This window comes from Hypanus sabinus, chromosome 4, assembly GCF_030144855.1.
Source record: "Hypanus sabinus isolate sHypSab1 chromosome 4, sHypSab1.hap1, whole genome shotgun sequence".
In the NCBI taxonomy this organism is placed as follows: domain Eukaryota; kingdom Metazoa; phylum Chordata; class Chondrichthyes; order Myliobatiformes; family Dasyatidae; genus Hypanus; species Hypanus sabinus.
The window spans coordinates 113077482-113092390 of record NC_082709.1 but is presented as its reverse complement, the minus strand read 5'-3'; the positions used below and the strand labels follow the sequence as shown (position 1 = coordinate 113092390).

The window sequence follows — 14909 nt, the reverse complement described above, 5'->3', positions numbered from 1 at the left end:
TTTGGCCTCATTGTGGCAGTAGATGAGGTCATGGACAGATATGCATGTGTGAGAATAGGAAGTCAAGCTGAAATGCGTGGCAACTAGGAGAAACTACCTTTTGCGGCTGACAGAACAAAGGTGCCAAAGTGGTCTCCCAATCTGTGTTGAGTCTCACCAATGCAGAGGCAGAAAAGGATACAATAAACAACACTGACTGGCTATACGTCATTAGCAGCTTGAAGAGATTTGGTATGTCAACACATACACTCAAAAACTTCTATAGTTGTACCATGGAGAGCATTCTAACAGGCTGCATCGCTATATGGTATGGAGGGGCTACTGCACAGGACCGAAAGAAGCTGCAGAAGGTTGTAAGTCTAGTCAGCTCCATTTTGGGCACTAGCCTACAAAGTACCCAGGATAACTTCAGGGAACAGTGTCTCAGAAAGGCTACGTCCTCTATTAAGGACCTCCAGCACCCAGGACATGCCCTTTTCTCACTGTTACCATCAGGTAGGAAATACAGGAGCCTGAAGGCACACACTCAGCGATTCAGGAACAGCTTCTTCCCCTCAGCCATCCGATTCCTAAATGGACATTACCTCGCCTTTTTTTAAATAAACAGTATTTCTGGTTTTGCACATTTTTAATCTATTTAATATACATATACTGTAATTGATTTACTTGCTCATTTATTAATTTTATTTTATTTATTATTGTTATTTTTTTCTCTACTACATCATGTATTTGCATTGAACTGCTGCTTCTAAGTTAATAAATTTCACGTCACATGCTGGTGATAATAAACCTGTCTCTGATTCCCTGCCTCATTTGGAAGGACCGTTTGGGGTCCTGAATTATGGTGAGAGGGAAGGTATAAGGGCAGGTGTAGCATGTGACGTGGTTGCAGGGGTAAGTGCCAAGAGAGATCTGTGGGGACAGATGAGTGAACAAGAGAGTGATCCCTGTGGAAAGATCTACCTGGTAGTTGTATCCCAAGCGAGCGTAGCGGAGAATGATGTGCTGGATACAGAGGTTCATGGGGTGGCAGGCCTAGCTCCGGTGTGACCAAGGGGGAGAGGGGTAAGAGTAGTAGTGCAGGAAATGGACGAGAGCAACATCATTAACTGTATAAGGGAAACTCCATTTTCTGAAAAAAAAAGAGGACACCTCAGATATTCTAGAACGGAAAGCTTAATCCTGAGAACAGATGTGGTGGAGACAGAAGAATTGAGAGAAGGGAAGACCATTTTTACAAGTGACAGAGTGGGAAGAGCTTATGGATAACTATGAGAGTCAGCAGGTTTGTATTAAATGCCTGTTGTTAATCTGACTCAGGAGATGGAGGCAGAGAGATCAAGAGTGGGGAGAGTGGTCAGGTGGACTGGGTAAATTTGAGGGCAGGGTGAAAGTGGGAGGCCAAGTTGAATTGATGAGCTCAGCACGAGTAAATGAAGCAGGGGATACACCGGGGACCATTGCTGGTAGGCTTGTAACATACTGTCCCATAAAACCAGGCACCAAGCGATTGCCCATGGCTACACCTTTGTTTGGAGAAAGTAGATGGAATCAGAGTACTATAACACTGAAACAGGCCCTTTGCTCATCTAATCCATGCCAGCCTGGTTTTCTAACCAGTCCCATCCAACCGCACCTAGCCCAGGGCCTTCCATACCTCTCATTTACGTGCTTCTCTTAAGTGTTACATTGAGCTCACATCTACCACTTAGTGGCAGCTTGAATCACGCACACCACCCTCTTAATGAAGAGACTCCGCCTCAGCTTCCCCTTAGATATTTCACTTTTTACCCTAAAGCTATGACCAAATTTAGTCTCACCCAACCTGAGGGGAAAGCACCCGCATGCCTTTGCACTTTCTGTACTCCACGTAATCGTGTACCTCTAGATATCTCTGCACTGGAGAGATTGTCCGTAACATTCTCCACAACCTTTTCCACTTCCAACACCAGGATCGCTCCCTATGCAACTCCCTTGGCCACTCATCCCTCCCCATTGATCTCCCTCCTGGCACATATCCCTGCTAGTGTGATTAGTGCTACACCTCCTGCCTCACCGTTATTTATAGCCCCAAACAGTTCTTTCAGATAAAGTGATACTTCCTTGTTCCTGTACCAAAGACGTCACGCCCCAGTGGCTCCAATGACTACAGAACGGTGGCATTGACCTCCCACATCATGAAGACCCTGGAGAGACTTGTTCTAGAGCAGCTCCGGCCTATGATTAGGCCACACTTAGACCCCTTCCAGTTCACCTACCAGCCCCGACTAGGAGTTGAGGATGCCATTATCTACCTGCTGAACCATGTCTACGCCCACCTGGACACGCCGGCGAGCACTGTGAGGGTCATGTTTTTTGACTTCCCCAGTGTGTTCAACACCATCCGCCCTGCTCTGCTGGGTGAGAAGCTGACAGTGATGCAGGTGGATGCTTCCCTGGTGTCATGGATTATTGATTACCTGACTGGCAGACCACAGTACGTATGCTTGCAACACCGTGTGTCAGACAGAGTGGTCAGCAGCACTGGGGCTCCACAGGGGACTGTCCTGTCTCCCTTTCTCTTCACCATCTACACCTCGGATTTCAGCTACTGCACAGAGTCTTGCCATCTTCAGAAGTTTTCTGATGACTCTGCCATAGTTGGATGCATCAGCAAGGGAGATGAGGCTGAATACAGGGCTACGGTAGGAAACTTTGCCACATAATGCAAGCAGAATCATCTCCAGTTTATTGTGAAAAAGACTAAGGAGCTGGTGGTGAACCTGAGGAGGGCTAAGGTACCGGTGACCCCTGGTTCCATTCAAGGGGTCAGTGTGGACATGGTGGAGGATTACAAATACCTGAGGATATGAATTGACAATAAACTGGACCGGTTAAAGAACACTGAAGCTGTCTACAAGAAGGGTCAGAGCCGTCTCTTTTTCCTGAGGAGACTGAGGTCCTTTAACATCTGCCAGACAATGCTGAGAATGTTCTACGAGTCTGTGGTGTTTGCTGTTGTGTGCTGGGGCAGCAGGCTGAGGGTAGCAGACACCAACAGAATCAACAAACTCATTCGTAAGGCCAGTGATGTTGTGGGGGTGGAACTGGACTCTCTGACAGTGGTGTCTGAAAAGAGGATGCTGTCCAAGTTGCATGCCATCTTGGACAATGTCTCCCATCCACTCCATAATGTACTGGTTAGGCACAGGATTACATTCAGCCAGAGACTCATTCCACTGAGATGTAACACTGAGCGTCATAGGAAGTCATTCCTACCTGTGGCCATCAAACTTTACAACTCCTCCCTTGGAGTGTCAGACATCCTGAGCCAATAGGCTGGTCCTGGACTTATTTCCACTTGGAATGATTAACTTATTATTATTTAATTATTTATGGTTTTATATTGCTATATTTCTTCACTTGGTTGGTGAGGCTGTAACAAAACCCAATTTCCCTCGGGATCAATAAAATATGTCTATCTGTCTGTCAACTGAGTCTATTGGAATCATCTATTGTACCCAGTGGAGCCTCCTCTACATTAGTAAGACATGATGCAGATAGGGGGAACCACTATGTCGAGCACCTTCGTTCTGTCCCAGTGACTAATCGTTTCAATTTGACTTTCTGTTCCGACATATCTATCTATGGCATCCTCTACTGCCAAACTCAGGTTGGAGCAACAGCTCATTTTCCATCTAGGTACCTCTAACCTGATAGCATGAACATCAATTTCTCTAACTTCCACTAATTTCTCCCCTTCCCTTTTTCCCCCATTCCCATTCTGATTCCCAACTCACCTCCCTCTGGTTTTCCTCCTCCTGTTTCATCTATGGTCCACTGCCTTCTCCTGTTGAATTCCTCCTTGAACCCTCTACATTTTCCACCTATCCGTTTCCCTGCGTCCTTTATTCCCATCCCCCTTTGATCTCACCCATCACCTGCCAGCAAGTACTCCTTACCCTCCTCCTACATTCTCCCCCTTGCCAGTCCCAACAGAATGTCTCCGCTTGAAACTGTCTATTGTCCTCCATAGATGCTGCCTGACTTGAGATTCTTCAGCAATTTGCTCAAAATTTGTTCTTATGAAATTTGTGTACATTTTGTTTTTCTCGTGAATGCTATTTAGACCATGATATGAGCAGAAGCAGGCCATTTGGCCCAACAAATCTGCTCTGATGGCGGCACGACTGTGCAGGCCCATGGATGTCAGCAAGTTTGACTGGCAGGAAGAATTTAAAAAGAAGACAGCTTTATAGAGCAGGCATAGAGTAGAGGAAGTCAGAGTAGGAGGGCGTTGGCTCAACAGGGCTTTGGGGATAACGGGTCGAGGCGAGGTAAGTTACTTGTGAAGAATAGGAATAGGAAGTATGTCTATGAGGCTGGTGTTCTGTACTGGGTGTCAGATGTGGGATGTCTGGTTGGCTCCCAGCCTCCTGATCAGCCACATCTGCCCCTTCGGGACTGGGTTAAAGAACTGGAGATGCAGCTCGATGACCTTTGTCTGGTCAGGGAAAGAGGGGTGGTGATCGGGAGGAGCTATAAACAAGTAGTGACACCGGGGCCTAGGGAGACAGGTAAGTGGGTAACCGTCAGGAGAGGGAAGGGCAAGAGTCAGATACTAGAAAGTACCCCAGTGGCTGTTCCCCTTAACAATAAGTATTCCTGTTTGACTACTGTTGGGGGGGGGGGGGAGGGGTAACTGACCTGGGGGAAGCAGCAGTGACTGCACCTCTGGCACAGAGTCTGGCCCTGTGGCGCAGAAGGGTAGGGAAAGGAAGAGGATGGCAGCAGTGATAGGGAACTCTATAGTTGGGGGGTCAGACAGGCGATTCTGTGGACGCAGGAAAGAAACATGGATAGTAGTTTGCCTCCCAGGTGCCAGGGTCCAGGATGTTTCTGATTGCGTCCACCATATCCTGAAATGGAAAGGTGAACAACCAGAGGTCGTAGTATATATTGGTACCAACGACATAGGGAGGAGGTCCTGAAAACAGACTACAGGGAGTTAGGAAGGAGGTTGAGAAGCAGGACCACAAAGGTAGTAATCTCAGGATTACTGCCTGTGCCACCAGTGAGTATAGGAATAGAGTGAAGTGGAGAATAAATGTGTGACTGAGGGATTGGAGCAGGTATTCAGATTTCTGGATCATTGGGATCTTTTTGGGGGCAGGTGTGACCTGTACAAAAAGGACAGGTCGCACTTGAATCCCAAAGGGTCTAATATCCTGGTGGGGTGGTTTGCTAAGTCTATTGGGGAGAGTTTAAACTAGAATTCTTGGGGGTTGGGAACCAAACTGAAGAGACAGAGGAAGAGGTGGTTGGCTCACAAATAGAGAAAGCTTGGAGACAGTGTGAGAGGGAGGATAGGCAAGTGAGAGAGAAGGGATATGCCCAGACTGATGGTTTGAGATGTGTCTATTTTAATGCAAGAAGCATCACAAACAAAGCAGTTGAGCTTAGAGTGTGGATCAATATTTGGAGATATGATGTTGTGGCCATTACAGAGACTTGGGTGGCTCAGGGGCAGGAATGGTTAGAGTGCCAGGCTTTAGATGTTTCAGAAAGCACAGGGAGGGAGGCAAAAGAGGTGGGGATGCGGCACTGCTCATCAGAGATAGTGTTACGGCTACAGAAAAGGAGGAAGTCATGGAGGGATTATCAACTGAGTCTCTGTGGGTGGAAGTTAAGAACAGGAAAGAATCAATAACTCTACTGGGTGTTTTTTTATATATTGACTGCCCAATGGTAACAGGGACATCGAGGAGCAGATAGGGAGACAGATACTAGAAAGATGCAATAATAACAGGGTTGTCATGACGGGTGATTTTAATTTCCCCAATATTGATTGGGGTTTAGATGGGGTGGTGTTTGTTAGGTGTTTTCAGGAAGGTTTCTTGACATAATATGTAGATAAGCCTACAGGAGGAAAGGCTGTACTTGATCTGGTATTGGGAAATGAACCTGGTCAGGTGTCAGGTCTCTCAGTGGAGAGCATCTTGGAGATAGTGATCACAATTCTATCTCCTTTACCATAGCATTGGCAAGGGATAGCAGCAACTTGGAAGCACAAATTGGGAGCAGATGTTCTCAGGGAAATGTACAGCAGAAATGTGGCAAATGTTCAGGGGATATTTACATGGCATTTGGCATAGGTATGTTCCAATGAGACAGGGAAAGGGAAGGATGGTAGGGTACAGGAACCATGGTGTACAAAGGCTGTTGAAAATCTAGTCAAGAAGTAAAGCTTACGGAAGTTTCAAAAAACTACGTAATGACAGAGATCTAGGAAGTTACAAGGCTAACAGGAGGGAGTTTAAGAATGAAATTAGGAGAGCCAGAAGGGGCTATGAGAAGGCCTTGGCAAGCAGGATTAAAGAAAACTCCAAGGCATTCCAAAAGTGCATGAAGAGCAAGCGGATAAAACATGAGAGAATAGGACCAATCAAGGGCGACAGTGGAAAACTGTGTGTGGAGCCAGAGGTTTAGCAGAGGTACTTAATGAATACCTTGCTTCAGTATTCACCACGGAAAAGGACCTTGGTGATTGTAGGGATGACTTACAGTGGATTAAAAAGCTTGAGCATATAGACATTGAGAAAGAGGATCTGCCGAAGCTTTTGGAAAGCATCAAGTTGGATAAGTTACTGGGACCGTAAGAGATATACCCCAGGCTACTGTTGTAGGCAAGGAATGAGATTACTGACGATGATCTTTTCATCATCAATGGGGGCGGGGGAGGTTCCAGAGGATTGGGGGGTTGTAGATGTTGTTTCCTTATTCAAGAAAGGGAGTAGAGATAGTCCAGAAAATTATTGATCAGTGAGTCTTACTACAGTAGTTGATAAATTGGAGATCCTGAGACAGGATTTATGAACATTTGGAGAGGCACTGGTCAGCATAGCTTTGTCAAAGGCAGATCGTGCCTTACAAGTCTGCTTGAATTTTTTGAGGATGTGACTAAACACGTGGATGAAGGTAGGGCAGTAGATGTAGTGTATATGGATTTCAGCAAGGCATTTGATAATGTGCCCTTTGCAAGGCTTATTAAGTAAGGAGGACTGGATCCAATGGGACATTGCTTTGTGGAAGGCAAAGAGTGGTTGTAGATGGGTCATATTCTGCATGGAGGTCGGTCACCAGTGGTGTGCCTCAGGGATCTGTTCTGGGATCCCTACTCTTCGTGATTTTTATAAATGACCTGGAAGAGGAAGTGGAGGGATGGGTTAGTAAATTTGCAGCTGACACAAAGGTTGGAGGTGTTGTGGATAGTGTGGAGGGCTGTCAGAGGCTACAGCGGGACATTGATAGGATGCAAAACTGGCCTGAGAAGTGGCAGATGGAGTTCAACCCAGATAAGTGTGAGATGGTTCATTTGGTAGGTCAAATATGATGGCAGAATATAGTATTAATGCTAAAACTCCTGGCAGTGTGGAGGATCAGAGGGATCTTGGGATCCGTGTCCATAGGACACTCAAAGTTGCTGTGCAGGTTGATTTGTGGTTAAGAAGGCACACAGTGTGTTGACCTCTTTCAACTGTGGGATTGTGTTCAAGAGCTAAGAGGCAACGTTACAGCTATATAGGACCCTGGTCAGACCCTACTTGGAGTACTGTACTCAGTTCTGATCAGCTCACTACAGGAAGGATGTGGAAACCATGGAAAGAGTGCAGAGAAGATTTACAAGGATGTTGCCTGGATTGGGGAGCCTGCCTTACAAGAAAAGGTTGAGTGAACTTGGCCTTTCCTCTTTGGAGCGATGGGAGGACAAGAGGTGTATAAGATGATGAGAGGCATTGATATTGTGGATAGTCAGAGGCTTTTTCCCCGGGGCTGAAATGGCTAATATGAGAGGGCACAGTTTTAAGGTGCTTGGAAGTTGGTAAAGAGATAATGTCAGGGGTAAGTTTTTATTTTAAAAACACAGAGTGGTGAGTGCATGGAATGGGCTGCCGTGACTGTGGTGGAGGTGGATACGATAGGGTCTTTTAAGAGACTCCTGGATAGGTACATGGAGCTTAGAAAAATAGAGGGCTATGAGTAACCCCAGGTAATTTCTGAAGTAAGTTCATGCTCGGCACAGCATTGTGGGCTGAAGGGCCTGTATTTGCTGTAGGTTTTCGATGTTTCTGCCATTTCATCTTGGCTGTTCCAATTTTCCTCTCAGCCCCAATCTCCTATTTGTCTGTGATGCTGCTGCAAGTATGTTTTCCATTGCACCTGTGCATACATGTACTTGTGCATATGACAATAAACTCAACTTTGACCGGCGACACAGTTAACTGAAGTGGCCAAGAGACAAAAATAAATCCCTAAGGAATTACAAAAGAGATAGTGATAAGAAAGAGCACTACTGAGATCCAAAAATAGCAGTGCTCAAAGCTAGTCAGCAGAGGTGGAGCATCGCAGAAGCCTGAGAAACTGAAGGAAAAAAAGAGGGGAAAACAAATGAGATTAGTATAAATAGTGTGTGACGATCAGCACAAATCTGGTGGGCTAGAGAGTCTGTTTCCACGTGTATGAATCAACTGGAGATCAGAGGGGAACCATCTGCAACAATGAAACAGTGCTCTTACAAACACCTCTAAAAGAGTTTTATTTGGAATTGTCAATACATAAATATAGTAACAATTTAAATATTTAACAAGTCATAAGTGTTGAACTGAAATGAAGCATTAATCATGAAATCAACCTGGGAGTAAAATTCCTTTGCAATGATTTATCGGCATTTTACCAGGAGGAGTCGCCCTATTTTAGAGCAGAATTTGTTTTGAAGCATTAGTTGCAGCATCATTTAAGTTCACACTGGTACAATGTTCAATACACTTCACCCACAGATGTGACGTTCCTCCACCTGAAGGAAATACCACTTTGCAGTAAGATTTGGTCACACTTAAAAATAAAGTCACAGTACTTAAAGATGTTTAGACTGCTAAGTGGCTTCAAAGTGGACTAAATTCCATTGAAAGCAGCTGTCAATAAGACAAAACTGCTGGTTCTTCTCGGTGGGGCCTGGTTGATTTTTCCTGAACAACATAGGCACTGATCACATTCTAACAAAATTGGAACTAGTCAATTTCCAGTGATCTGTGATTCTCTTGGCTGAGGAATACAAAATTGAGCTGTTCTAATGCAAAGAATAGAGTAGGCTCTCAGTGACACTACAAAGTAAAATATAATTTGCTGGATACAGTTATGAAGTATCGGGTAAAGAATGCAAATAAAATTGAATCTGTAGCGATCAAATTGTTTGCTATAGAATATTGCTTAATTCAACAGTTTCTCATTCCATCAAGAGTGAACTCACAATACTACTCTCAAAATTGCACGATGCCTACATAACAAAAACCACTTTGAAACTATCTCCTTCAGGAGTACTGTAAATAATTGAGGTCCTGGAACAATTAATTTTATCCAAGGCTGACCAGCTATCACCTCTGGCAGCTCTAATGAAGCACTCCCACTGGTGGGAGGGGAAGGGGTATTACTTTGAAGTGTCACAAGCTCCAATAAAAATTATCTAGAGACCATATCAAAAATACCAAATTACCAAATTGATGAGATGATGAAAGTTTCTTTGCAATTTAATTGATATAGCTGTTACCATTTCCATTCAATTGTTTCCTGGGACTTCTGACTTGCTTCTCAGGGACCTTACCCTGAACCTCACAATACTTTTAGAAACCATTCTTGGCCAATTCTAATAATAAAACTAAATTTAGAGAAGTTAGCCTTAAAATTTAATAACTGGAAATTAACGGATCAGTTACTTTATCAAAAGTAACCCAATTGGCTTCTGGGTCTCAGCAGTTGTTGCTGATAGACTTCCAGTCAAGCCAAACTTGTACGAAGTTCTCAGAAATATTAGAGACAAGTGTTAAAACAAAAATTTTGGGAAAATATTCATACACAAACAATACAACTTCCATAACAGTACTAAACCATAAGAGTTTCAGTGTTGTGTTCCATCTTCACAATACAGTATCTGAAGCAGTATGTCTCAAAATTCACAAGTGTTATTGTATTACAGTTTGAATGGAAAATTTTCAGAGATAGAACAACCAATGACAAGGGCAAACACAACAGTGGCCTCCATTACAAGAGTGTTTCCACCATAAAATATAGGATTAGGCTACTGGCCCATAACCGCTGCTTCACCATTTAGTCATGTTTCTTTATCCCCAGCTTCCTTCTGCTTGTAACTCTTAACCCATTTCCCAATCAAGAACTTATCAATTCAAGCAAAGATAACTAACTGCTATAGGGCCCAGGTGAGACTACTGAAATAATTGCGTACCATTCCGATTTCCAAGAAAAATATACGGAGTGCACAAAAGGTGTATGCTCTTCAGAATTTAGATGGATGAAAACAATCTCATTAAAACAAATGAAATTATTTTGGGGATTCACAGAGAAAATGCATGGATGATGGTTTGACTGGTGTGGCTAGAACTGGGAGTCACAGGCTCAGAATAGATGGTCAATCAGTTAGAAGGTGAAAAGAAATTTCTTCACACAGAAAGTAGCCAATCTTCAAAATTCTTTTGAGGAAAGGAGCTGTGCAGGCTCAACCACTGAGTTCAGTCACTCAGAAATCAATGGATCGCTGGGCAATGAAAGAACATAGGTTTATAACACTGAGGTTAAAGATCAGCCAGAAGATTACCAAATGGCACCAACCTTTTTATCTTAACCAATAACTTTCTCGATTTACCCACTTGGCTTTAGTAAAACTTAACTACTGTTGACCAAAAGTGGGACAGTTTTCCATTGGCTAGCAAAGACAGGTTTAAAACATGCACTACACTTTTTTTTGGGAGGGGGGCAAGTGAAAAGGTAGTAAGGAGAGGGAACAAATTACAGTGGAAAAGTTTTTAGGCAACATAGCAGTCTGCAGGAACAAAGTTCAGAGCCATTAGCCTATTGTACACAGCTAACAATGACATTGTATTACTAATTTGCCTCCTCGAACATTTGATGATGGATTTTAAAATCACTTAGTTTTTCTAAGCACTAACTGGGTTGATTTAAGTTGATGGGGGTATACATTAGAGTATGGGATGCTTTGTGGTAAAAACAGTTTTAAAAGTGGATGGATTTTTTAAATTGTCACAAACAGAAAGGGAGAAAGCAGTGGATTTAAGATTTCCTAATGAACTGGCACAAACAGTGCCTCAACTATTTTGATTGGTAAATCTCCAATACTGGAACACTATGAAATATGGAAATAAGTTAACTTCAGAACAAACCGCTGTGCCTTTATCTGGGTGCTTAGCCCTCACTTGGTTGAGTAATCAAGATAGGGCAGACGTTCACTGTAGTTTCAGCTCTTTGGATCAATTATGAGTCTCAAAGATACATAGGCTGCACTGAAAGAAGCAATTTATTTCCCACTTGGAAGACAAAACACAACCATTGGATGATTGTACTCACAAATAAATAAAGTTAGCATGCTGTTAAGGGAATATGTGTAAAAAGCCCCACAAGTGGAATGTAGGAGCTATTGGAATGATCTAAAATTTCAATAAGTTCAATAGTTCACAGCTATTTTCTCTGGAGGAGGGAGATAGAGAAAGAATTGGGATCCTTAGATTTGAGCCAAGCCTCATAGGCCTCCACACAACCAAATCTGGAATTCTCCTCTCATCACCCCACAACCCCTCAAGAGTAAACAAGCACAGCGAACAACAGAATTTTCAAGACTTAAAAAACAAATTTCTAAGGCAAGGGAATCAAAGGATATGGAAGAACTTACTCCAGTTCCTATATCAAATTTGAACTTCATTGTGTTAAAATATTCATTGCAGGTTTTAAGTTGTGCTTCATAGTATCTTTGTTTCTTCTATTAAGATGCAAAACAAAAGTACCACAGGTGGAATGAATGCTAATTGTAAGCATATGGCAAAAAAAGTTTCAGTTAAAATGTGTGTAACAGGCAGTCCCCGGGTTACGAACGAGTTCCATTCCTGAATTAGTCTTTAAGTCGGATTTGTATGCAAGTCGGAACAAGTACATCCGGCATTATTTAGCGTCAGTTAGTCAAACGTTTGTCTTAGTATATAGTATATTTTACCTTTCTATGCATATAAAACACTTAAGAAACGTATGTATTCTAATAATAAACCACTGCATTGCTTACCCACTGCAGCCTAATGCTTTTCCAAAAACCGATGGCGTTTCACCTCTTTCCAAATGCTTTATTATTTCCACTTTATTTTCAATCGTGATCGCTTCCCGTCAATGGAACAGAAACACTGTGGGCGGTAGGTCCCAAGCTTTGCCGGCTCCTGAGCTCCGCTGGGTCCTAAGGACCACCGCACTGAATTCCTGGGTCCTAAGGACCACCGCACTGAATTCCTAGATCCTAAGGACCACCGCACTGAATTCCCGGGTCCTAAGGACAACCGCACTGAATTCCTGGATCCTAAGGACCACCGCACTGAATTCCTGGATCCTAAGGACCACCGCACTGAATTCCCAGGTCCTAAGGACCACCACACTGAATTCCCAGGTCCTAAGGACCACCACACTGAATTCCCGGGTCCTAAGGACCACCACACTGAATTCCCGGGTCCTAAGGACCACCGCACTGAATTCCCAGGTCCTAAGGACCACCTCACTGGACCACCTCACTGAATTCCTGGGTCCTAAGGACCACCACACTGCGACAGGTTAAATGGGACAAGTGGGGGCTGTGCTGGGTTTGGGTATTTCATCCTCCACAATATTCCATGTGGGAATTTAAACTGGAGGAGGCAGTGTTTTTTTTACGAGGTCAAGTTGCAAGCTCGACATCGACCCAGCACGAATGGAGAGCGCGCTCAGAAGTAGTCTGTCACTGGATCAAACTCAGGAACCTCCGTTCTTGAGCCCGGCGCCGATCTCACTGCGCCACCAGCCAACCGGAAAAGGGGAGAGCGCGAGCGGGGTCAGGGTGAATGTTGCTAAGAAAAATTTAAGCTGAGTACAAAGTTACACACTCAACAGTGTCAACGGCAACAACTTAAAATGGCGGACAGCGTTCTCCTTCCTCAGTTCATAAGTCAGACGTTCGTAACTCGGGGACTACCTGTAGTAGATAATCTATGAGGACAAAGCATAGACATAATTTGTTTTCTGAAGGCAAAAAAAGTAATAAAAAACAACTGCAATGAGATTAGCTTAGCCCAACTTGAGATACTTGTGACCTTTTACACACCATTAAAATGTAACAAGTCTAAATTCCTGAATTAACTATCACTGTTGCTAATTACACTTCAAAATAATTCTGTGGATTGAAGAACTGAGGGTAGCAATGACAATCATGCAAATGACTAGCTTTTATTTTCCAGTTTGAGGCTTGTTGTACCCAACACCATCACTATCCATTAACCCCAACAAGCCATTCAGCATCCCAAACACCAGATTTTATCATTTGCTGCAAAAATCAGATAGGTGGTTTAGTCTTTTCAAGAGTATGTACAATAAACATTGGATAATTAAAAGTGAAACTAGCCTCAGCAAATTGCACAGGAACTGAGTAACAGTTGCAAGAAGAGGAATGGGAATAGAGTAGAGCGCTCCAATGTGGAGCAAACAGTAAGTAGTGTAATCAGCTGAGCAGCTTCCCATGTTTCTACAACTTGGTGATTGGAGACTTTAGTCCCACAGAGTCAAAATCAACCATTACATTTCAATTTGTTAGATGAGAGTTTAATTGGATCACTGGATGCATCAACAGATTGTAATACTCAACGTTGATCAAACCAGGATTCAAAAGATATACACTATACTACAGTGTCTAAGAATGGCTGCAAAGACGTAATGGAAGCATATCAGTCCAGAAATCAAAGAACAGACTTTAAATTAGAAATGAAAGGCACATTCCCCTTTTCAATTCTCACCTTGCCATTTCAAGGAACATAATGGGACAGCAATGGCATAAACACATAATGAGTATGGAGCAAAAGAATAGGTTTTTAGCTAAGTATCAAAATTCCCTTCTCCACCGTCTCAACAGCAGATCGAGTTAATCTTGCTTGTATCTATTGCACTGGTTTATTTTACTATTGTTCATCCTACTATCACAGGTTGCATTAAACATGCCTAGAGTTTGTGGTTATACCTTCTAATTATTTACATCGCAACTTCTAGAAAACACCGGGTTTTCTTAAACCTCACTTCTACAGTCATGGGTTAAATCACTAGAAAGCATGGAATGCTTGACACAATTTCACGTTGACATAGATAGAGAACTGTGAGACAATAAGGTTTATCTTTCCCTTCACTGCAATCCCAATGTTAGTTTTTCTTATCTGCTGCTTTGGAAAAATCTGTATTAGCAGTCCATGATTTCTTGACATGAAACAGACAACTATGTACTATCGCAAAGTACATTACCAAAACAAAACCGGGCATCTCTCAAACATGACACTTATTCACTCATTGGCAAGCAACAGAAAAACATGAACAGACAAAAACTTATCATCACAATATTTAAAAAAACAAAAATCATTTAGGTCTATCAAAAAATTACAGAAAATCATACAAACACTAATAGTACAAAAGACCCTCTTGAAAATTGTACTTCAATCCTCACAACAAAGATTTACCAGAATCATTGTGCAACTTTTAAACTTTAGCAGATACTGATCAGGATTTGGAAGGCTGCTTTGGAAAAAGTTAAATTCCTGTGCATTCCCTGTCGAAGCCATAACTCTGTTTTAGCATTGCTGACTAATCCTCCATGTGTAGACTAGCTCATGGACAGAATCCTTTCTGATCACCAGCGAAAGCAGGTCACGACACCACAGGAGTCATATCCCAAAGCTGCAGGGAATTACATTCAAATGAGCAATTTTAATAAAAGTTATTTACAATTCAAATTCATAAAAGTAAATTAAGCTGCTCTCCCCCAAGGTACCTTAGCCACGCTATTAGCAGAGGTAACT

General features: G+C 43.0%; 1 protein-coding gene across 5 annotated transcripts in view; it reads right to left on the bottom strand.

The window, feature by feature from the left end:
- Window positions 1–8558: 8558 nt before the first annotated feature.
- The window catches only part of wdfy2 (WD repeat and FYVE domain containing 2), a 62283-nt gene continuing 55932 nt past the window's right edge, over window positions 8559–14909 (bottom strand). For all 5 annotated transcript variants that reach the window (XM_059967923.1, XM_059967926.1, XM_059967924.1 and 2 more), the window contains one exon: window positions 8559–14787. In XM_059967923.1, coding sequence (XP_059823906.1) covers window positions 14758–14787 — 30 coding nt within the window. In that variant the 3' untranslated portion in view covers window positions 8559–14757. The remainder of the gene's footprint in view (window positions 14788–14909) is intronic.